This window comes from Mirounga angustirostris, unplaced genomic scaffold (assembly GCF_029215605.1).
Source record: "Mirounga angustirostris isolate CCGP_5_RB_7025 unplaced genomic scaffold, mMirAng1.0.hap1 SCAF_12, whole genome shotgun sequence".
In the NCBI taxonomy this organism is placed as follows: Eukaryota; Metazoa; Chordata; class Mammalia; order Carnivora; family Phocidae; genus Mirounga; species Mirounga angustirostris.
This window is the reverse complement of record NW_026991720.1, coordinates 90733684-90759093: the sequence shown is the minus strand read 5'-3', so window position 1 is coordinate 90759093 and position 25410 is coordinate 90733684. Positions and strand designations below refer to the sequence as shown.

Genomic DNA, 25410 nt, shown 5'->3' with positions numbered 1-25410 from the left:
AGTCTGGAAGCCCTTTCCCACCCACCCTCATTTCCAGAGCCTTCAAAGGGAAACTCACCCTCCACACAGAAACTACATTTCCCCCATCAAATGCACGCACGCTTCTCTATAATGTCACACTGCTACAGAGTTTACACAAAAAAAAGACTGCAAATTGATGCCCCAGGACCAAACCTTGTCCTTATATGGTGTTTATCTGTCTGTTGGCTTGCATGATGTCTTATAAACACCGAATTAATTGCCAATATTAAAATATGAGAGTTTCCCCACACAAATCCAAATTTCTAGTTTCTCTTCCAATACAGGCAATCCTGGCAATACTCCCCAGCCCCCCAGTTTGCCACCTGGCCATCTTACTTACTTACAGCCCTGCCTGGTCCTTCTCGGCATTTGTTTGGGCTTCTAGTTTATGCGGTCTTTGGATCGTCAATAGTTGGGGCCCAGTCTCAGCTGGCTGTGTGAGGACGGGGTTCACAAAGAGCACTGCCTGGTGTCAGTCCTCTGCTTACTAGTTGTGTAACCTTACCCAGCTTCTCCTTCTGTAAAATGAGGACAAAAATAATGCAGTGTGGGCGCCTGGGTGGCTCAGTCGTTAAGTGTCTGCCTTCGGCTCAGGTCATGATCCCGGGGTCCTGGGATCGAGCCCCGCATCGGGCTCCCTGCTCCGCAGGGAGCCTCCTTCTCCCTCTGCCTCTCTCTCTCTCATGAATAAATAAATAAAATCTTAAAAAAAAAAAAAATAATGCAATGTACTTCAGAGGGCTGTTGTGAGGAATATATTAATTTCTACAAAGCAGCGGTTCTCCAGGTCCTGGGGCCGGTGAGACATTTTTGGTTGTCACAACTCGGGGAGGTGTCCCTGACATCTAGTGAGTCCAGGAATACTGCAGGACAGCCCCCACAACAACAACAACAACAAAATATCCAGCCCAAAATGTCAACAGGATGAGCAATCCAGACACAAAGCAATCAGAACAGCAGCTAGCACAGAGGAAGCCCTCCTTAAGTGTTAGTTCTTGGCAATAATGCCCACAGCAAGTACTGGCTGGTGTTCCTATCTCGGCTGGAGAAATTTCTAATAGCTCAGGAGTGCCTTGCTTAATGAATTTAACTACGACACAAATAGGAAAATATACTTGAAACTCTGGTTCCACATCACTAGCTCAACAAGCAAGTGATTAATTTAAAGAAAACAAAAACAAAAACATGAGAATATATTTTCCTAAAACAGAAAGCAAACAAGAATACACCTGGGTGAGCAATAATGCACAATATTTGAAAAGCCTACTGTCCTGGAAAACATGGGTCATGAGACTGAGTGATTACCGCAACTTAGAAGGTACTAGGCCAAATTCCTCTCAACTCCAAGTTTTATACACTGAGGATGCCCACTGGTTCCAAGATATTCTTTTGGAAAACTGTGACAAGAGAAGTAGAGGAGAAGGGTTTGAAACTAGACGAGCAAACCCAGTACTATCCCAATGCCTGCCCAGGAATATCCTGCAGGCTTGAACAGCTCAGGTGGGGATCCTGGGTGAAAGTCCTGCTTTGATGTGGAGTTACTGCAACAGGTACCTTCCAGATCCAGATTGAGAACAAGCAAAGCAAGTGAAATAGCTCAGAAAGGCTAGAGCTCTGCAGGACATCAGAACCCACGACAGCCGGTGCAAGCCCCAGCTGCCTTAAGCCAGGAATACGGGCCAGGCTTCTTAGCCCAGCACCACACGCACCCCTAGTTGGGATCTCTGGGCCTTTTCTAATCTTTAATATTCAAAAGTGGAATTGCTCTTATTTTTTCTAATAAACCCAGGCAACAACGATTTTTACTTGTGACAATGTGCCTTCACCATTTACAACCAAAAGATTTGAGTTCCTCTTAAGGGATCCCTTGGTTACTGCAGAAGTCAGACCCTTAACTGAAACAGGAAAGAGGTTCTGTTGAATCAAAGCCAAGAAAAGCGTAACAGTGCTTCTCTCAAAGATGAAATGATAAAAATATAAATAAAACTAAAGGGCTCTACAATCTACAAAAACTTTGCATGTATAACATGAATTGTTAAGTGTCTTTTAAGCTCAAGCACACACATATTTGAACACCCATGTATAGAAGAGCGTATTACCACAGATACCAGGATTGGTAAACTGCATCACAGAGAAAGACTCCCAAAAGTGCTATGAAAGAGAAGCCTTCCATTAGAGATACAGGAAATATCTCATTAAATAAGCAGCACAAATGGACACGGAAGGAAGGGCAGAACTTTGGCTGGATCTGTCCATCTATGAGGCATTCCAGGCAGAACACAAGCAAAGGCACTTTAGTTGAAATAGCCAGTTCAGTTTGGGGCACTGGGTTCATGGTGGAAGGATGGCGCTAGAGTCTGAGACCAAATCATGACAGCCTAGATCTTCAGAACATGGACATCAGTTGCACGAACAATCCTGAAGAGAAACTCAGTCAAAATACCCAGTGAATGGCTTAAAGATCAAAAGCTCTCTTTTGCCTAAATTTAAAGACTTTTCAACATGTAAGAAAGAAAGTAATTCCATTAACATAACTCTAATTCAACTAATGAAAGACAATCCCTATTACATTATAGGAGTCAAGAAGTCACCAGAAAGTAAATTAAACTATTTTTAAGTTTCCTATTATTCACCTACCATATCCCAGTCATAATAAGCAAAGCTTGGAAATAAATAATGAGCATTTTTAAATTGTAGGAACACAGTAACCCATTTTTCAACCATAAAATTCATGAATTGATTTTTACTTAATTTTTTTAAATGATTATATAGTACCAAAAAAGCTGAGCTGACCCAAGGGCTTCCTCAATTCTAGGAAGAAACTCCACCTGCTAAGAGAAAGTATGAGCCAGCAACTCTAGGCAATATTCCCATACTTTTAAGCACAAGGCTAAAGCTAAGAATTCAGTAACAAGTTTTGAACTCCCTTTCAAAGATGTGTGCAATTAGGGGCGCCTGGGTGGCTCCGTCGGTTAAGCATCTGTCTTCAGCTCAGGCCATGAGCCCAGGGTCCTGGGATCGAGCCCCGCATCCATCTCCCTGCTTCTCCCTCTCCCTGCTGCTCCCCTTGCTTGCGTGCATGCTCACTCGCTCTCTCTCCATAATAAATAAAATCTTTAAAAGATACAGTCATTTTGAAACCACTGTCTACTAACAAAAATCAGATTTATCCAGAAAGTTTACACCTGCTCCCTGCTAAGAAAAGGGAAGGAAAATAAAGCAATGGATTATATTAGTCCAAGAAATATTACTACCTTGTATGAGTTTATGGACAATAAATCCATTATGTTGAAATATTGTATTCTCAGGGGCGCCTGGGTGGCTCAGTCAGTTAAGTGTCTGACTCTTGCAGGTCATGTCTCAGGGTCATAAGACTGAGCCCCGCCTCAGGCTCTGCACTGAGCCTGGAGCCTGCTTAAAATTCTCTCTCCCTCTCTCTCTGCCCCTCCCTCCCAGACCACCCACCCCCCACTTTGCCCTCACTCATTCTCTCTCAAAAAAAAGAAATATTGTATTTTCATATATGTAGAAACCCGTTGTGATGGAACTTTTATGAGATATAACAGAAAAAAATATTAGGCTGAGAATCAGTAAAGTGAGAATTTGGTACCAGTTATGCCTTGAAAATCTGGGCTTCCACAGCCTGAACTTTAAAATGAGAGCACTAGGGGCATGTGGGTGGCTCATTCGGTTATGCATCTGCCTTAGGCTGGGGTGGTGATTCTCGGGGTCCTGGGATCAGGCCCCACATCAGGCTCCCTGCTCAGTGGGAAGTCTGCTTCTCCCTCTCCTTCTGTCCCTCCCCCTACTCTAGCTCTCTCTTTCTCTGTCTCAAATAAATAAATAAATAACGTCTTTATAAAATGAGAGGACTGAATCATGATCTCTAAAATGCCATTTCAAAAAATATAATTTCAAATAATAGAGATTTGTAGCTGCTGCTATGTATTCAGGGAAGCAGGGAGGTAGAGTAACATGGATTAGGCTTTGGGTTCAGGCTAATTGGAGTGTTCAAATCTATGCTCACTCAGTACTAGCTGGATGGCTGAAGTACAAGCTTCCTTTCTGATCAAGAAGGAGTAATATTTACCTTTGCAATATGTTGGAAGGAAAGAATGTATGTAATGCACTTGGCACAGTGTAGGCACTAAATAAGGGCAGACGTTAAGTCTCTGGTCAGTTAAAAGTTCTGACGGAAAATGGTAATCCACCTGACAATGCAGTTTCCTAAAACTCAGCTCGGAGAAGAGCAGGGATTGACTGCCAGTCCTTTCCAAAGGGCGAACACATAAAGACAATACTGGAGGACTCACAGGAAGGAAGGATAAAAGCAGGGAGCTGAAGATAAGCAGAGGCTGAGTCCTGCACATAATAATGAACAGGAAAAAAACAGCATGGGACACAGTGCTCGAGGGAAGACATATTTTCTTTTTTTTTTTTTTTTTAAAGATTTTATTTATTTATTTGACAGAGAGAGCGAGAGAGCACAAGCAGGGGGAACAGTAGAGGGAGAGGGAGAAGCAAGCTCCATGCCAAGCAGGGAGCCCGATGCGGGGCTCGATCCCAGGACCCTGAGATCATGACCTGAGCTGAAGGCAGACACTTAACCATCTGAGCCACCCAGGCGCCCCGGGAAGACATATTTTCATTGAGAAGACTACTTGTGAAAAAATATATATAATGAATTGCTGTAATGATTTCATAACTAAAATAAAACAGAGAGCTGGCTAGAGTCTATGAGCATCGTTAAATAAAGAAGGATTTGGCAATACACAAATCCTAGGCTTTTGCCTGTCTATACCGGGTTCAGATAATGCAGCTCATGCCCACCTCTCAAGTATCATGTCCCCCCACCTCACTCTCTCCGAGGTTCACGCCATTCCAGATGGCTTCTCTTCTACCCCTGGAACATGCTAAGCCCATTTTTCCCTTAGCTCCTTTGCACTGCAGTGTCTGCCTGGAAACTTCCACCAGATCTTCCCATGGCTGACTCATTCTAAACATTCAGGTCTCATTCAACTGTGACTTCCTCAAAGACTTCTCTGATCACCATATCTAAATTCCCTCTTCTCCCCCACATCCCAGTCACACTCTATCCCCTTATCCTGAACTATTTTTTCTATCATTTATCATTATCTAAAACAGTCATTTTTGTTTACATGTTTATTGTATCTCCACCAAAATAGAAGGTCTTTGAGGGCAGGAACCCTAAGTAAATTTTTCAGCACTCAATCTCCAACACCTTAAACCAATATGTGGCGAATATGAGGTATTCATCTGATAAACCTGTTCAAAGAATAAATTCAAATGATTAAAATTGCCATCATGTGAACATAAGTAAGGAAAAGTCCCCCAAAGTGACTTCAATTTCACTTCTTCAACAGTTTTATGCAATCATGCAGACTTAAAAGTTCAATGTTTAAGATAGCAAGATTTAAAGAGAATGAATTTATGAAAATATTATATATGTATGCATATATCGTACACTGCACATTTTCACTTTATAGGCATGAGTCTATAAATAAAGCAAGGGTAGTAAAAGTTTTATTTTTGAAGATCCTGCTTTTAGAAAGAGGGTGGATGGGTAGATGGTATATAGATGGGAATTATCTTTCAGAACCCTTTTCAACAAAGATTCTGAGGTAAACAATCTGAACTAATTCCAGTATATTTGAGAGATTAGACCTGTTACTTTGTTACCTTGCTAAACTTATCCAAACTATTACTGAGTCAAGTGATGAATTCAGTGATTCCATCTGTGAAATAGAAGACAAATGACATGGTGAATAACTGGCACATTAACGGAAGGGTCAGAAAAGTTCCACAATGTTAACCCATATTTAAACAAAAGAGGAAAAAAAATCTCTTTCTAGAAAATCCTAAGCAAAAATAAGCATGCTACTGAGATTTCAAAATATGGCTGGATACCATGAGTGGGCAAGGCAGTGAAATGAAACTAGGGCCACAACACTCATAACTTGTGCTTTGATTTTTTAAATTTTGTTTCGTTTTGAACACAGATTTTCTTAATGAATAAAAGAGGCCAATGATCGACCTTGTCTGTATAAACCACACATCACCCTAGTCACCATTCGTGGTAACTCTGGAGGGCACACGGCGCCAGCACGGGGTGGGACCCCACCGAGGACTCCTCGGGGTCCGCAGGGTGAAGAAATGCAGACCTCACTACCTGCATCCAGTCCCAGCATCCCAGCCCAAGCACTGGAACGAGGTGGGGCTCAGCATTCTACAACTTCACTTTTGCATCCTTTATAAACACAGCCTGCCTAGCCCCTCCTCCTCCCCGAAGACCGCGCCGCGCTCGGCAAACACCCCGACGCTCGGGCTCTGGCCTGCGTTCACGGGTCTCCCGTGAGCCCCGGGCAAGTCATCTGGTCCCGGGTGACTCAGTTTTCCAATCTGTCAAATAGGGTGACGAGAAACCCAGCCTACCTTATCGGGTGGTTTCGGGCCGGCCGCCCCAGGCTGGCCCGGGGACCGCGGTTCCGTGGTTGCGCCCGCGGGCGGAGGGGCGGGGCTTGGCGGGGCGGGACCTGGGAACCAAGCCCCGCAGCCGACGCGCAGCCCACCGCCCGCAGTCAGCCACCCGCTGTTCTCCTCGAGTACCCGGCCCGTGACGTCAACACGCTGACGTCGACGCACAGAGGCTCATCTCGCCCGAGGGACCAAAGACTAGGCTGGGGCCTGCGTGCCCCCGTAACAGAGCCGGCGATTGGTGGATGGGTCTGTCGATCATTTGCTGCCCAGTAAGCGACACGGGAAGGCGGGAGAGGGCGGGCTGGTTTGGCCGGAGGGGAGGGTGGAAATCTGGAATTGGTTCTGAGAGCCCCGAGCTGGTTGTATTTGAGTGAGCGTTGTCCCACACTGTTTTGTTAAGCAGCCGCCTATCCCGTGTCGGAGATTCTGCTTCTTTTGCTTTCCTGCAGTCTCTTGGTGGGGATTTAGGTTCCGGTTCGTGGAAAACAGTCATGGCCTGGATTTCAGGGCCCCAGGCACCTCGCACTGAGCTGTCCAGGAATGAAAAAGTAGGACCTTTCGTTTCTCTGTTCAAGCGTCACCTCCACTTTGATTCCTCCTCACGTCCCCCAGACTTATTTAGGAGACCCCTTTCTCTGTGATCCTGTCGCATAATTAACAGTCCGATCTTAATAGTAGTCACATTTAAGTATATTTGTATGTTTTCCCACGAGGTGGGGCGCCTTTTAATTATTGTTTTAATTCAAATTACTTTTAAGTTTTAATTGAACTTTTTACCAATAGATGCTATAGTTATATCGTTCAAATATTTAAAGGTGTTGAAGGTCATATAGTGAAAATTATTCCGCTTCCAGTTTCTCAGGCTTTCAGTTCGCCTACTGAAGGGAACCACTGTTACTTTCTGGTTGGATAGTCTTTCAAAGAGACTTCTAAGTGCTATTAAGTTACATATAATAATAAATGTAAACGTTGCAAATAGGCTAAAATCCTTTTCAGGCACTAATTACAAACCCAGCCCCTATATGATGACTCCTAGTTCTATGCATTTACATATGTGTATACCTTTTTTCCAAATCAACATTATATCCTTGAGATTTTTCCGTAATTCTATATAGATCTGCCTTATTCTTTTAAAATCCTGCATGGTCGTCCTCGGAACCAATAGATACGGTTTATGATTTCCTTACCCTTGGATATGTACTTCATTTCCTTTTTGTTTTTCTATTAGAAGCATTGCCACATTCAAAATTAAGTGCATGCTTCTTTTTGTACCTATATCCAAGTGTTCTCCAGGGTAAAAATGCTAGCAAGTGAATGTGCTGAATAGAGAATCTTCATAGTAGATTCTTCATAGTAGATTTTAAATCTTCATAGTAGATTCTTTCATTTGCTCCTTTAAGTAGCTGTTACAACTTAACATTCCTACCTCTAATATATGAGCAACTCCCTGCACCCTTGCTAAAATAGAAAAAATATAATTTAAAAAAATTTCTGAATTGATCAGTGTGAAAAAATTTTTGAGGGATAACGTGTGCAAAGAAGTGCAGTAATCATGAGTGTATGTCTTGGTGGGAAAATGAATGAGCTTGTGTAAGCATCTCCTAGACCAAGATTTTGAAAATTTACCAGGAATATAGAATCTCTCCTCATACTTGTCTTAGTCATTGCATTCCTACACACAAATAGCTACTGTTCTGAATTTTACCACCAAAATCAGTTTTGCCTGCCTGAACCTTTGTAAATGGACACAGGTAATATGTACTCTTGTGTGGCTCTTTTTGCTCAATAATATGTTTGTAATATTGATTCATATTAAAAATTTAGTAGTTTGTTTTCATTGTTGTATATATTTCCAAAGTTTCTCTATTTATTCTAATACTGCTTGATGTTAAGTTGTTTGAAGTTTGGGGTGGCCACAAGTGATAGTACTATGAATATTCTTGTAGATCTCTGTTGATGCACATAGTTACACATTTGATTTTCCTAGAAGTAGTATTACTGTGCCACCGGATATGCATATATTCACTATTAGTAGACCATGCCACACAGTGTTTTGGTTTACCAATTTACAACTCACTAGCAATGAATGAAAATTCCAGTTGCTCTACATCTTTGACAACACTTGATATTCTCAGTTTTGTTTTGTGCTCATCCTCTTTTTTTCTTTCTTTTCAATTTTGTTGAGACAAATTGAATATACAAAAAGTTGCATATATTTAACGTATAAATCTTACGGAGTTTAGACATATGCATATACCGTCACCACAAAGAAGATAATAAACATATCTATCACCACTAAAATATTTCTTGTGTCCCCTTGATTTTGTTGTTGTTCTTGTTGGTAAGAGCACATAGCATGAGATCTACCTTCTTAACAAGTTTTTAAGTGCACAGCACCCTGTTAACTATGGGCTAACATAGATTTTTTGTATAAGAGGAATCATGCAGGATTTGTTCTTCTGTGACTGACTTATTTCCAGGCATAATGTTTTCCATGGTGATATGATGTCTCCTGTTCCTCACACCAAATCTCATGAAAGCCCCAAACTGGTCTTCAGTGTCTGCCCTGAGGATAATCATCATGAGGGGACCACAGCAGGTAAGAGGTGCTGCGGTGACTGTGGGTCACCTTCTACTCCTTTCTGTCTGCAGCCTGTCTTAGCCCTCACTGCAGACTTCCCCAGACCTGGCACCTAAACCTGAAAATTTCTCTGTCCCCTCCAGGTTCAGGCTCTTGGGACCCATGTTTGCCTGGATGGCCAGGATAAGTTTTGGCCCTGGATTTTGTATTCCAGAAATCCCTAGGAATTGTCTGGGCGAGACAGATGCTGTAAAGAAAAAGTGATGCTGAACTAAGTGAAACAATGTCAGAGTAAGAACATGTCTCTGGTTGTGCAACTGGCCTATCACATGACTTTTAAGCAATTAGAACTAGATAATGCAATTGTTACCCAGTTAAATTTGTAAGGCCAGAAATGCATGGATTAACACTTTAGCTTTTGCTTCAAAGCAGTTGTTACTTAGATAAAAGGACATTTAAAATGAAAAATGAATTTTGATAAAAATGTAGAGGTATAGATAATGCATTCTTTTTAAATGCTTGAAAAATGTATAATGTTTTCTAGTCTATGCATGATGTCACAAATGGTAGAATTTCCTTCCTTTTTTAAGGCTGAATAACATTGTATTGTATGAATCTGCCACATTATCTTTACTCATTCATCTGTTGATGGTAATTTGGATTGTTTCTAAATCATGACTTTTGTGAATCATGCTGCAATAAACATGGCAGTGCAGATATCTCTTTGAGATCCTGATTTCAATTTGGATATATACTCAGGAATGGAATTATTGGATCATATGGTAGGAGAAACAGATAATATGAACAGACCAATAGACAAGTAAGGAAATTGAATCAGTAATCAAAAACCTCCCAACAAAGAAAAGCTTAGGACCAGATGACATCACTGGTGAATTCTATCAAACATGTAAAGGATTAATACCATTCCTTCTCAAATTCTTCCAAAAAATTAAAGAGACGCAACACTTCCAAACTCATGGTACGAGACCTGCATTACATTGATACCAAAACCAGAAAAAGACACTGCAAGAAAACAAAACTGCAGGTCCATATCTCTGATTAACATAGATGTAAAAATCTAAAAAAAATTCTAGATGCAAAAATTTGGGACAAAAATTCTAGCAAACAGAATTCAATGGCATATTAAAAGGATCATATACTGTGATCAAATAAAATTTATTCCTGGGATGCCAGAATGCAAATCAATAAACGTATTAACAGAATGAAAGATAAAAATCATATGATCATCTCAATAGATGCAGAAAATGTATTTGACAAAATTCAATATCCCTTCATGTAAAAACTCTCAAGTATATAAAGAATACACCTCAACATAATGAAGGCCATATATGACAAGCCTACAGTTAACCTCTGCTTAATAGTGAAAAACTAAAAACTTTTCCTCTAAGATCAGGAACAAGACAAAGGTACCCTTTCTTATCACTTCTATTCAACATACCAGTCCTAGCCAGAGAAATTAGGCATGAAAAAGAAATAAAATGCATCCAAGTTGGAAAAGAAGTAAATTGTCTATGTTTGCAGATTATATGATCATATATATAAAACCCTAATGATTACACACATATGTGCGTGCACACACACATATCTGTTAGAATGAATAAATGCATCTAGGAGAGTTGCAGGATATAAAAACCACCATACAAAAGTCAGTTGCTGGGGCACCTGGATGGTGCAGTAGGTTAAGCATCTGCCTTCATCTTAGGTCATGATCCTGGGGTCCTGGGATTGAGCCCTGCATTGGGCTCCCTGCTCAGCAGGGAGCCTGCTTCTCCCTCTTCCTCTGCCACTCCCCCTGTTTGTGCGCCCTCTCTCTCTCTCAAGTAAATAAATAAAATCTTTTTTAAAAAATCATTTGTGTTTCCATACACTAGCAATGAATTATCCAAAAAGGAAATTAGGTAAATGTTCTCAGTTACATTAGCATCAAAAACAACAAAATATTTAGGAGATGAAAGATTTGTACACTGAAAATGATAATACACTAATGAAACCAATTAAAGAAAACACAGGGGTGCCTGGGTGACTCAGTTGGTTAAGCATCTGCCTTTGGCTCAGGTCATGATCCCAGGGTCCTGGGATGGAACCCCGCATCGGGCTCCCTGCTCAATGGGCAGCCTGCTTCTCCCTTTGCACTTGTGCTCTCTCATACACGCACACTCTCTCTCAAATAAATAAATAAAATCTTAAAAAAAAAAACAAAAAAAGGGAAAAGACACTTTATGTTCATGGACTGAAAGGCTTAATATTATTAAAATGACATACTACCAAAGCAATCTACATATTCAGTGCTATTCTCATCAAAATTCCAATGGCATTTTATACAGAAATAGAAAAAATAATCCTAAAATTTATGTAGAACAAAAAAAGACCCAAAATAGCCAAAGCAACCTTGAGAAAGAAGAACAAAGCTGGAGGCATCACACTTCATGATTTCAAAATATATTACAAAGCAGCCATAGTTAATATGATACTGGCATAAAAAGACTCATAAACTGATAGAACATACTAGAGAGCCTGGAAATAAACCCACACATATATAGGCAACTAATCTTAAACAGTGGTGTCAAGAATACACAATGGGAAAAGCATAATGTCTTCAACAAGTGGGGTTGGAAAAACTAGATATCCACATGTAGAGGTATGAAAATAAACTCCCATCTCACAACAAACACAAAAACCAACTCAAAATGGATTACAGCTTTAAATAATAAGACCTGAAACTGTAAAACTTCTAGAGGAAAACAGGGGAAAAACTTCATGATGTTAGTCTTGGCAATGATTTCATAGCTATATGGACTGGACATCAAAAACAAAACAAAAGCAAAAGTAGACAAGTGGGACTACATCAAACAAAAGCTTTTTCACAACAAAGGGAAAAAGCACAATGGAAAGGCAGCCTAAAAATGGAAGAAAATATTTGCAAACCACATATCTTATAAGGTGTTAGCCCCCCTCCCTGCAAAATATATATAAGGAACTCCTTATATAGTCCACCTCCCTGCAAAACTCCTACAACTCTTTAATGAAAAAAAAAATAGCCCAATTAAAAAAGAGGCAAAGGACTTGAATAGACATTTCTCGATAGAAGACATACAAATGGCCAACAGATACATGAAAATGTGCTTCACATCACTAATCAGAGAAATACAAATCAAAATCACTATGAGATATACACCCCATATCAGTTAAGATGGATATTAACAAAAGATAACAAGTGTTGATGGGATGTGGAGAAATTAGAATTCGTGTACACTGTGGGGATGTAAAATGGTACAGCCACTATGGAAAACAGCATGGAAGTCTTTTTGTGATGTTACACATGCGTACATAGGGGCATCACATTGTAGATTTAATTTGCATTTCCTGGATGATAAAAAGTTTAGCACTTTTTCATGTCTGTATGCTACTTGTTCAAGTCTTTTGCTCAATTTAAAATTAGTATGTGTTGTGGTGAGCACTGTGTATTGTGTAAGACTGATGAATCACAGACGTACCCCTGAAACAAATAATACATTATTTTAATAATAAAAAATAGACCGTCTGTGTCATTTCAAGGAGGTTTTTCTATATTTTAGATATGATTCCTATGTCAGATATATGTATTGTGTGTATTTTTCTTACTCTATGGCTTATTTGATCATTACAAAATATTCATTTTACTAGAATGTACTACAAATTAATACTTTTTCTAATTTCTGGAAAATACAAGGACTTTAGAACATTAATTTCATTTACGCAACTCCTTCCTGATTTGGGGGCAATTTTTGTCATGTATTTTAAATTCTATTAAATTTAAGAACCCAACAAAATATTATTTTATTTCATATAGAGGAATTTAGATTTATCCATATATTTTTCCTTTACTTAGTCTTTTATTACTTTTTGCTTTTCTGGGATTACATTTGAAATTATTGCATTCTTTGTTAAGTTTTAGAGTATGTCTGCTGGTGACAAAAATCTCTACTACACTATCTAAGATGAGATACCTATGCTGTCTCTCCTGGTTACTCTTTGATGCAACTGTTTTCTTTTCAAACTTAATCCAGCATTGTGGTTACTCTTGGTAGGAAGTTGGTCTAATACCAAATAGTCAGTTATAGCTCAAAATGGATTGAGTATGTTGACAGGTGTGAATAATATTATTTTGGTGTCCCGTAGCCTAGAATAGTGATGTGCCCCACAAGAAAAATATTTGGAACGACAAAGGTGAAAATGGTGGAGTAGGCAGCTCCAATAACCTACTCGTCCACAGAAACATTAAAAAATTAGGCAAAAAGTATCGGAATCAACTCTCTCAGAAGTCTGGAAAACAGACAAAAGTTTACAACACAAGCACGTGCTGAATTAAGGAAAAGGCAACTTTGTAGTTGTAAAATAGTTTTGGGTGTTTTTACTTGCCCTTGACCAGGCCCCTCCTGATTCTGTAGTGATCTTGAGGATGGGAGCCTGTATTCCCAGTATGGGACCCTGGTCCTTGGGTAGAAAAGAAACAGAGCAGAAATAAAAGGTATCCAAATTGGAAAGGAAGAAGTAAAACTATAGGTATTCACAGGTAGTATAACCCTATATATAGAAAATCCAAAGAATTTTTAAAAAACCCTACTAGAGCTAATAAATGATTTCAGCAAAGTTACAGGTACAACATCAACTCAAAAAATCAGGTGTGTTTCTGATCAGGTGTTTCTATACACTACCATAAACAATAAGAAAATGGAATTAAGAAAACAATTCCATTTACATGAGCATAAAAAAAGCTAGGCATGAATTTAACCAATGAAGTGAAAGGCTTCTATACTGGAAACTATGACATTGCTGAAAGAAATTTAAGAACTAAATAAATGGAATGACATCTCATGTTCATAGATTGAAAACAGTATTATTAAGATGGCAGTACTTCTCAAAGTCATCTACAGATTCAGTACAATCTCTACCAAAATGTGCATTTTTTCAGAAGGGAAAAGCTGATCTTCCAATTCATATGGAATTGCAAGGGGGTCCAAATAGATCAGTCTTGAAAAAAAAGAATGAATTTGGGGAATTCATACTTTTTGGTTTTAAAACTTACAACAAGGCTATAATAATAAAGAAAGTATGATACTGGAATAGAGACATATAGATCAATGGAATAGAATTGAGAGTCCAGAAATAAGCCCAAACATCTGTAGCACAGTGATTTTCAACAAAGACGCCAACACCATTCAATAGGATAAAGAATAGTGTCTTCAACAAATCATTCTGGGACAACTGGGCATATATATGCAAAAGAAGAGAATTGGACCCCTAACTCACTGATACATATATTTTTGTGTGTGTATATATATGTACTTATACATATTATATATATAATTATCTCAAAAAGAGCCAATAACCTAAATATAAGAGGTAAAACCATAAAACTCTAAGAAGAAAACATAGGGGTAAATCTTTATGTCCTTGGACTTAACAGTGGATTCTTAGATTTGACAACAAAAGTTTGGAAAACAACAAAAATAAATAAAATGAACTTCATCAAAATTAAAAAGCTTTGTGCATCAGAGAACAATATCAAGAAAGTGAGGGCCCCTGGGTGGCTCAGATGGTTAAGCGTCTGCCCTCGGTCAGGTCATGATCCCAGGGTCCTGGGATCGAGTCCCGCATCATGCTCCCTGCTCGGTGCAGAGCCTGCTTCTCCCTCTCTCTCTGCCATTCCCTCTGCTTGTGCTCTTCTGTCTGTCTCTCTGTCAAATAAATAAATAAAATCTTTAAAAAAAAAAAGTGAAAAAATAACCTGCAGAATTGTAGAAAATATTTGCAAATAATGTATCTGATAAGAGTCTAATATCCAGATTATATAAAGAACTCCCATGACTCAGCAACAAAAGACAAATAAAAAAATAGGCAAAGGTCTTGAATAGACATTTATTCAAAGAAGATACACGATTGGTCAATGAGACATGAAAAGATACTCAATATCCATCATTAATTATTAGGGAAATGAAAATCAAAACCACAGTGACGTACCACTTCACACCCACTAAAATGGCCAACAAAACAAAAACAGTCCCCCCAATAAAAAGGGAAAATAAAAGTATTAGCAAGGATGTGGAAAAATTGGAACCCTTGTCCATTGTTGCTGGGAATGTAAAATGATGCAATTTTTGTGAAAAACAGTTTGGCGTTCTTCCAAAAGTTATACATAGTATGACCCAACATTTCTACTTATAGGTGTATACACACACACACACACACACACACAAAACAGTCAAATAAATACATGTATACACATATTCACAGCAGCACTATTCACTATAGCCAAGAGGTGGAAACAGCTAAAACATCCATCAATAAATGAATGGGTAAGCAAAATTTGGTAAATACATACAATGGAATATTATTTAGCCATAAAAAGGAATGAAGTACTGAAACATGCTACAATGTGAATGAACCTTGAAAACATTATGCTAAGTGAAAAAAATCAGACACAAAAGATCATGTATTGTATGATGCCATTTGTATGAAATATCCAGAATAGGTAAATCCATAGAGAGAATGTACATTTATGCTTATCAGGGAAGGGGGACTAGAATGGGAGCAAGTACTTGAGGGATAAGAGTTTTTCCTTTGGAGTAACAAAAATGTTTTAGAACTTTATAGAGGGTGGTTGCACAATGTTTGGGGTGCACTAAATAGACACCACTGAATTGTTTTCTTTAAAATGTTAATTTCATGTTATGTGAATTTCACTTCAGTTTAAAAAAATAGCAATTCACTGACCTATCCCCGCTCCAAAGAAAAATGTTTAAATTGAGTTTTCTTCTCTTTCCCAAACATCCATGGATTTGAGGTAGTGGAGAGACCTATAGCTATTTTAAATATGGAAGAATTATCGAAATTACATGAAACATATTTACCGCATTCTACCAAAGCTATGTAAATGTAAAAATAGGACTTAATACAGAAAATTCTACCACTCTGTGCCCAACTCATCTGCCACTCCTCCTCCGACTTTCCATTTGGCTAGCTACACCTTTTTTCTGTCCCAGATCAGGTGCTTAGAAATATTTGCTGAATGATGACACAATGAATAAGCATTTTACAATGTTCATGCAATACAGTGCTCCCATTTAATCTGTCCTCTGTGCTGCCAGTAGTTAGTCTCTATGGGATATGCAGGCTTGCAGTAGTTATGTTTATAATGGAAATCAGTAAAATGCATTCATATGGATTGGAAAGGAAGCAATGAATATGTATGTAAGCTATTAAAGAAATAGAATGGACAAGATTTGACTATTTGGGAAAATAAGAATAGGGAAGAGGGGATTTCACCATTAACTTCATCAAGAATTCAGGAGGAAAGCTGGCTTGGATAGGGTCTGTGTTATAAACTCCCTTTTGAACATTTTATGTTTGAAATAGGTGTGGTTCATTTGGAATTTTGTGTCTAGTAGGCATCTAGATTATAAACCTAGAGAGTTCAGGGGCACCTGGTGGCTCAGTCAGTTGAGTGTCTGACTCTTGATTTTGGCTCAGATCATGATCTTGGGGTCCTGGGATGGAGCCCTGTGTGGTGCTCTGCACTCAGCAGGGAGTCTGCTTAAGGTTTTCTCCCTCCCTCTGCCCCCTTATCCCCCCTCCCTCTTTCTTTCTCAAATAAATAAATATTTTTAAAAAATAAAATACACCTAGATAGTTCAGGAGAGACACTTCAGGATGGTATCACTCAAGAGGAGTACAGATTGAAAAGGGAGGACAACCAAGGGCAGAATCCTGGGGAATATCATCAGTTAAGGAGTAGGTGAAAGCAGAAGAGACCAAAAGGAAACTTAGACACAATGAATTCAGAGATCAGAGAAGGGCCAGGAAAAGAGTCATGAGCGACTAGAGAAAACCATGTTTGGAAAATGATGAAGTGGTAAAGATTTAAGTCAGAGCGAGCAAGATTAAGAGAATACAGAATATATCTTTCAAATTAGTGTTTGTTTTTTTGGGTAAGTATCCGGTAGTGGAATTACCAGATCACAGGGTATTTCTAGTTTTAATTTTCTGAGGAATCTCCATACTGTTTTCCACAGAAGGTGCACCAATATACATTCCCACCAACAGTGCATCCACATCCTCAACACTTGTTATCTCTTGGCTTTTTGATTCTAACCATTCTGACAGATGTGAAGTAATATCTCATTGTGGTTTTGATTTGCATTTTCCTGATGATTAGTGATGTGAGCCCCATGCCGGGTGTCTGTTGACTATTTGTATGTCTTGTATATCATAAAATTAATGAGAGCTTGCCATTTGTGACAACATGGATGGACCTAGAAGGTATTATGCTAAGTGAAATAAGTTAGACAGAAAAAGACAAATACCATATGATTTTACTTGTATGTGGAATCTAAAAAACAACAAATGAACAAAGAAAGAAACAAACAGACTCTTAAATACAGAGAACAAACTGGTGGTTGCCAGAAAGGAGGTGAGTGAGGGGATGGGTGAAATAGATAAAGGAGATTAAGAGGTACAAACTTCCAGTTATAAAATAAATAAGTATAAAAGTATAGGGAATATAGTCAATAATACTGTAATAACATATATGGTGACTCTCTGAGCCCTGAGTAATGTATAGAATTGTCAAACCAGTATGTCGTACACCTGAAACTAATACAACATTGTATGTTAATTATACTTCAAAAATAATAATAAAAAGGGAATACAGAATAGAAATCCTAGCAGAGTGAAGCACCTATGCCAATATTTACTTAAAGAGATTAATTGTAACTTGGGGGGCCCTGGGTGGCTCAGTCAGTTGATTGGCTGATTCTTGGTTTTGACTCAAGTTATGATCTCAGGGTCATGAGATCCAGTTCAGCATCAGGCTCTCTGCTCGGCGGGAAGTCTACTTGAAGATTCTCTCCCTCTGCCCCACCCCCCACTCATGCTCTCTCTCTCTGTCTCTCAAATAAATAAATATTAATAGATATATGAGATTAATTGTAACTTGGATCTTAAGGATGTAATATAATGCAGTAAGAAAGTAAGTGGAAGATGGAGAAGGACAAGCATTTTAGGAAAAGAAACGGAGGTAGCAATGTGTAAGCAGCCTTGAGGGTAGCCTTGACTGAATGGTACATGAAACTATAGCTTCCTTTATTATCTAAGCTAATAAATCACTTTAGATTCTGAGAGAGGCTGTGTTTGGTCATATGATGAAAAGAAGGATTAACACATTTTGTTCTAATGTTTTCCTTATATTCCCTTTATTATTTATTAGTTTGCAACTAAAACAGTTTAAGGAGTTTATCTAAAGGGACAATCTTTCTAGTAATTTAGGAATTTGACAAATCAAGTATACAGTACAGTTTAGTTCCCATAAAATGATACTACCAATGCACAAACAATGAATCATGAACACTACATCTAAAACTAATGATGTAATGTATGGGGATTAACATAAGAATTAAAAAAAAATGATACTACCATATAAGTAAAAAAGTTAAAAACCTGGGATTGGAGGTTTCAATTTAAAAAAACAACACCCCAGTCCTAGAGAACGCAATAGTGGATGGCTGTTGGGAAGGGCAGTAGATGTACTGTCCAAAGAGACATGGGCTTGGAGGCAAGTTGGGACATTGGGTCTGATTCAGGATAGACTTTAAATGTTGATTCACTCTTAAACAGAATGGAAATTCCTGTAGAATTTATTGAAAAGATGACTCGGTTGTAGCAATTTAATTACTAGAAGTTGAGAAGACAAAGGAAAACATGATTTATGAGCCCAGAGCTAATGTTAGAACTTCATAGAATTTTGCCAACTCAAACCATCAGTGAATTTGGTCTTTCTCATCCTGTTCTCTCCTAATTTGAGGGATTTGGTTGCATCTTGGTGAAGTTGTTTAGCTCACCGCGGTCTCTCACGTAACAGGACCACAACCCCAATGAGCATCCTCTTCTGCTCCACAGTGAGTCAAGACAGCCAGGAAGGAGGCTCTCTTGTGCCACTGTGAGTCATGGCACATGAGACTGAGCTGGTTCCCTGGGGGTTGGAGCCACTGCACACCCCTCTTCCATGTGGACCTCATGTTAGCCAAGGCTGGGCAAACCACCAAATCCACATGTCAAATTAGGCCTCTGTCTTGCAAAGTTGCTAAGAAGTCATACAGAGGTCATTGGTTTATTCTTCCCAGTGATGTTTGTAAAGTTTTCACACAATGCTTATGTTGGCAGGAAGCAGCTCCTATAAGATTCTAGTGATAACATGTGAGGAAGGGCCAAAATAATGGCAGAATATCCAGGAAAGCAATGTTTACCATTTTTCATTAATTTTTTTCAAAGAAAGTTTTCCAGATTGCTTTTCTGACCTATTGGAGGTTCTCTTAGTCTTTTTATAAGTGTCAGTAAGCTGATGTCCTTTCTGTGTTAAAAAAAGAAATAAAGGCATTGTTAGTAATTCTTAAAAGCACCATGTTGATGTAAAATTTCTCCATAAAATTGTGTTATACATAAAGAGGCTTCTAAAAAAAGATAAATAATACAGACAGAACTATAATGCTAATGTTCACTCTTGGTGAAATTCACTATTAACAGAAACTGATAGAGTTAGTAAGGGTTTTGGTTTTGTTTTGTTTTGTTTTTTTCTGTTTAAGAATTTATAGGGAAAAGAAGGTTAGAATTACCTCATGCTCCCTTCCTTCCTTCTGTTCTTTACTTTTTTATTTCTTTCTTCCTCTTTTTGCTAACTTTTTAAAGTTAGAAAACACATTTTTCACACCTGGCCTCATTTTTAAAGCTGGATACCAATAATTTCAAAGAAAGTTTGTCTTTCCCATGAAATTCTCTAATGTCTGGTTATAACAAAGTGGACAGTATTTAGGCAGACTCATTACCTGTATGAAATAAACCTGCATAATATGTTAATTCCAAATTCTGACTTTAAAAACCCCATATCACTTACATAAGTTATATATGAATACATACTCCTTGCAAATAATTCAAATATTACAGATGTAGAGTGAGTGAAGAATAAAAATCTTTCAAATGTTCTCCAAAGATGCCTACTATTAATCATTCAGTATACAGCCTTCCCAACTTTTTCTCTGTATTAACATGATATACATTAGCAGTTGAAACCAGTATACTGGACAGGTAAAACACATTGGATATACATTGAACACATCTTTATTTTTGTTTCCCTATTGTATCTTTAAACAGGTTCAGTGGGAAATTTCTTTCTCTGCCAATAGATTAAAACTGGGCATATCTATTGACTCTTCTGCTCCTTCCTAGTTAACTCTAAATTACAAATTATAGTCCTATCTTAGAAATTAGAATGCTAAACACTATATGTTGATCAGCACTTCAGTCTCCCAAACACAAGCTATCCCTCCTTCCCCTGACTGGGCTCACTACAATTGGACCACCTGCTGCTAGAGAAAGGGTGTCCCTCCTCTCCCCTCTTTTTAGTACTTCTTTCCCTCTTACTGGCAGTGATATTTGACCTACTCTAGTTGGAGCTAGAGGGATGGGAAATAGGGAGGAAAGAGAGATGGGTGTGGGAGGTAGGTCGGTAGGAAAGTGTTAACATTTATTGAATTTTATAAGAAGGCTCCGTGGTCTTTCGGCCCGGGTGTTTTATATTATTTTAATTGTGGTTAAAAAAAAATAAAATTTACCATCTTAACCATTTTTAAGTGTACCATTCCATACTGTTAACTGTGTTCACATTGTTGTGTAGTTGCTCTCTAGAACTCTTCTGTTTTGCAAATCTGAAACTTTGTACCCATTGAACAACAGCTTCCCATGTCCCCTTTCCTCCATCCCTTGGCAACCACCATTCTACTTTCTGTTTGTATGAGTTTGACTACTTGGGATATTTCATGTAAGTGGAATCATACACTATTTTTCTTCTTGTGACTGACTTATTTCACTTAGCCTATTGTCCTTAAGGCCCATTTATGTTGTAGAGTATATTGGGATTTCCTTCTTTTTTGCAGTTGAATAATATTTCACTGTATGTATATACCCCCTTTTTTTAATCCATTCATTCTTCAGTGGACATTTGGGTTGCTTCCACTTTTGGCTTTTGTGAATAATGCTACAATGAACATGAATATGCAGAATGTCTTCAGTCGTTGTCTTGATTCTTTTGGATAAATACCCAGAAGTGGGATTGCTGGGTCATATGGTGATTCTATTTTTAATTTTTTGAGAAACTTCACATTCCCGTTAACAGTGCATAGGGTTCCAATTTCTCTACATCCTCACGAACACTTGTTATTTTCTGGGTTTTTATTGATACCTTGCTGCATTTCTCTAATAATTAGTGATGGTCGACATCTTTTCATATGCTTTTTGGCCATTTGTATATTTTTCTTTGGAGGAATGTCTGTTCAGGTGCTTTGCACATTTTAAAGTCAGGGTTTTGTTGTTGCTATTGAGTCATAGGAGTTCCTCGTATATTACAGATATTAAACCTTTATATATATGATTTGCAGATATTTTCTATTTTGTAGGTTGTCTTTTCACTCTGTTAATTACTTTCTTTGATGGACAGAAGTTTGTAAGTTTGGTGTAATCCCATTTATCTATTTTTGCTTTTGTTGCCTTTGCATTTGGTGTCATAGCTAAGAAACTATTGCCAAATCCATTGCCACGAAGTTATTCCCATATTTTTTACAGTTTTACATATTTATGTCTTACCTGTAGGTCTTTAATACATTTTTAGTTCATTTTCATGTATACTATAAGGTAAATTTCCAACTTCATTCTTATGCATATTGTTCTGAACAAAAGATTCGCAACAGTCATGTTTGGTTTTGAAAAGAAAAGAAACTTTATTGTTATTATTATTATTATAGAAACCTAATAGAAACAGAAGAAGAAAGGAATCTACACATAGATGAAGGTAATAATAGGCAATAAATGAGAATAAGGAAAAGTTACATCAGATCAGGTACTTACAACATCCAACCTCATCAGCTGGGGAAGCCCTGTGGAAACAGCCAGGCCGGAGTCCCGATTGAGAGGCCTGGGCAGAGTGTCCTCACCTCAAATGAGACTTCCTACTGACCATCCCCATGAGGGCCATATTTATAGGGCAAATGACAGGGTTTGAAGTTAAACATTTGTTTGCCTACATGCAGTTTAGAGTGAGCTGCATTTCTATGTTATCATGTTTTTAATATTTTCAAGTAGCCTGGGCTGTATGTGTCTGCCTCCCCTCCCAGATTCCATTCTGGCGGGCCAGCCCAGCCTGGAGCAGGAGGGGATGTGAGACAAAATTTGTAGTTCTTGGCGTCCAGAATAGAAAAGCCAGTACTGACCTGGAAGCCAGATAATATATTTTAAATAACCAGGCTCCCAAGGTTATTCACACAACATGAGTCTGACAAACAACATTTCTTAGCCTGCCTGTGTACATGCAGGTCCAGGTGATTGGTTATGCGGGACAAATCACAGAAACATCTATCCATATAGAACACATGTGAATACCTAGTTTTCCCAGCATCATTTGTTGAAGACTGTTCTAATCCCATTGTGCAGTCTTGGCAACCTAGTCCAAGGTCATATGACCAAATGCATGAGGGTTTATTTCTAGCCTCTCTATTCTGTTCTATTGGTCTATATGTCTGTCTTTACATAGTACTACTCTGTTTTAATTACTGTAGCTTTGTAATGTTTTGAAATCAAGAAGTGTGAGGCCTCCAACTTTGTTGTTTTTCAAGATTTATTTGGGGTGCCTTGAGATCCCATATGAATTTTGGGATTTTCTTCTATTTTTACAAAGTTGTCATTGGGATTTTCATAGAGATTGCATTAAATTTGTAGATTGCTTTGGGTAATATGGAGATTTTAACAATATGAAGTCCTCCAATTCATAAACATGTGATGTCTTCCGGTTTATTTGTGTCTTCTTTAATTTCTTTTAACAATGCTTTGTAGTTTTAAGTGTACAAGTCTTTTTCCATCTTGGTTAAGTTTATTTCTAAGTATTCTGTTCTTTCTAATGTTATTGTAGTTGGGATTGTTTTCTTAATTTCCTTTCTGGATTGTTTATTGTTAATGTATAGAAACAACTGATTTGGGGATGTTATTTTTATATCCTGCTACTTTGCTGAATTTGTTTATTTTAACAGCATTTGTATGCGTGTGTCTGTGTGTGTGTGTCTGTGTTTATTCTTTAGTTTTCTACATATAAGATCATGTCACTTGGCAAACAGAGATAATCTTATTTCTTTCTTTCCTCTTTAGATGTCTTTTTTTTCCCCTGACCAATTCCTCTGGCTGGAATTTCTAGTACTATGGTGAATAGAAGAGATGAGAATGGGCATCCTTCTCTCATTCCTTATCTGAGAGGAAAAGCTTTCAGTTTTTCTCCATTAAGTATACTGTTAGTTTTGGGCTTTTCATATATGGTCTTAATTATATGAGGTAATTTCCTTCAATTCCTGGTTTTATGAGTGTTTTTATCATGAAAGTATGTTGAATTTCTTGTATGATTTTTCTTCATCAATTGATATGATCATGTGGGGTTTTTTTTTCCTTCATTCTGTTAATGTCGTATATTGAATTGATTGGTTTCCATGTGTTGAACCATCCTGACATTTCAGGAATAAATCCCACTTGGTTACTGTGGAATGCTTCTAATGTCCTGTTGAATTCAGTTTGCCAGTATTTTGTTGAAAATTTTTATATCAATATTAATCAAAGATATTTGCTTTTAGTTTTCTTTTCTTCTAGTGTCTTTCTCTGGCTTTGTTTTCAGCGTAATGCTGGCATCCTAAACTGAGTTTGGAAGTGTTCCTTCCTCAATTTTTTGGAAGAGTTTGAAGAGTATTCATATTTTCTTCTTTAAATATTGGTAGAATTCTCCAGAGAAGCCATCTGATTCTGGGGTTTTATTTTTTGGGCGATTTTTGATTACTGCTTCGGTCTCCTTAGTAATTATAAGTCTCTTTGGATTTTTTTTCTTTATGATTCAGTCTTGTTAGGGTCTATCTTTCTAGTAATTTATCCATTTCCTTTAGATTATCCAATTTGTTGGTGTTTAACTGTTCATAGTGGTCTCTTAAAATCCTTTTTATTTCTGTGGCATCAGGTGTAATATCTCCTCTTTTATTTATTTATTTTTTACTTTGATTTTAAACTTTTTTGGAGAGAGAAGTGTGGGGGGTGGGGCAAGGGAAGAGGAAGAAGAGAATCTTAAGCAGATTCGATGTCCAACAAGGACCCCTACACGGGGCTCCATCTCATGACTCTGAGATCATAACCTGAGCTAAAACCAAGAGTTGAACACTTAATCAACTGAGCCATCCAGGCACCCCTCTTTTATTTTTTATTTTGTTTATGTGGGTCCTCTTTTTTTCTCAGTCTAGCTAAGTTTGCCAATTTTGTTGATTTCTTAAAAAAAAACTGTATGTTTTGTTGATTTTTTTCAATTTTCCTCTTCTCTATTTTATTTATTTCTTCTCTAATCTTTCTTATTTTCTTCCTTCTGCTAACTTGCATTAAGTTTGTTACTTTTTAGTTCCTTAAGGTAGAAGATCAGGTTGTTGATTTGAGTGACTTGAGATATTTCTTATTTTTTAATGTAATTCTTTACTGTCATAAACTTCCCTTTTAAAACTATTTTCACGGGCGCCTGGGTGGCTCAGTTGGTTAAGCGACTGCCTTCGGCTCAGGTCATGATCTTGGAGTCCCGGGATCGAGTCCCGCATTGGGCTCCCTGCTCGGCAGGGAGTCTGCTTCTCCCTCTGACCCTCCTCCTCCCTCTCATGCTCTCTGTATCTCATTCTCTCTGTCTCAAATAAATAAATAAAATCTTTAAAAAAAATAATAAAATAAAAAAATAAAACTATTTTCACTGCATCCCATAAGTTTTGGTATGCTATTTTTCATTCCTTTTTTTTTTTTGGCTCAAGATATTGTATACATTTTTGACCCATTGGTTGTTTGAATGTGTTAAGTTCTATGTATTTGTGAAGTTTCCAGTTTTTCTTTTTCTTTTCTTTTCTTTTCTTTTATTATGTTATGTTAATCACCATGCATTATATCATTAGTTTTTGATGTAGTGTTCCATGATTCATTGTTTGCATAAAACACCCAGTGCTCCATTCAGTACGTGCCCTCTTTAATACCCATCGCCAGGCTAACCCATCCACCCACACCCCTTCCCTCTAGAACCCTTAGTTCATTTCTCAGAGTCCATAGTCTCTCATGGTTCGTCTCCCCCTCCGATTTCCCACCCTTCATTTTTCCCTTCCTGCTATCTTCTTTACTTTTAACAAATAATGTATTATTTGTTTCAGAGGTACAGGTCG

The 25410-nt window shown here is 38.0% G+C and overlaps 1 protein-coding gene across 2 annotated transcripts in view; it reads right to left on the bottom strand.

Annotated features, from left to right (window-relative positions):
- STARD3NL (STARD3 N-terminal like) overlaps window positions 1-6608 on the bottom strand; it is a 51384-nt gene extending 44776 nt beyond the window's left edge. The window contains exons 1-2 of one of the 2 annotated variants that reach the window (XM_064575431.1): window positions 6475-6584; window positions 5722-5777 (exon numbers count right to left, since the gene is read on the bottom strand). In XM_064575431.1, the coding sequence (XP_064431501.1) occupies window positions 5722-5777 (56 nt within the window). In that variant the 5' untranslated portion in view covers window positions 6475-6584. Of the gene's footprint in view, window positions 1-5721; window positions 5778-6474 lie in introns of both variants that reach the window. The other variant, XM_064575430.1, reaches the window with a different exon arrangement.
- Window positions 6609-25410: the final 18802 nt, after the last annotated feature.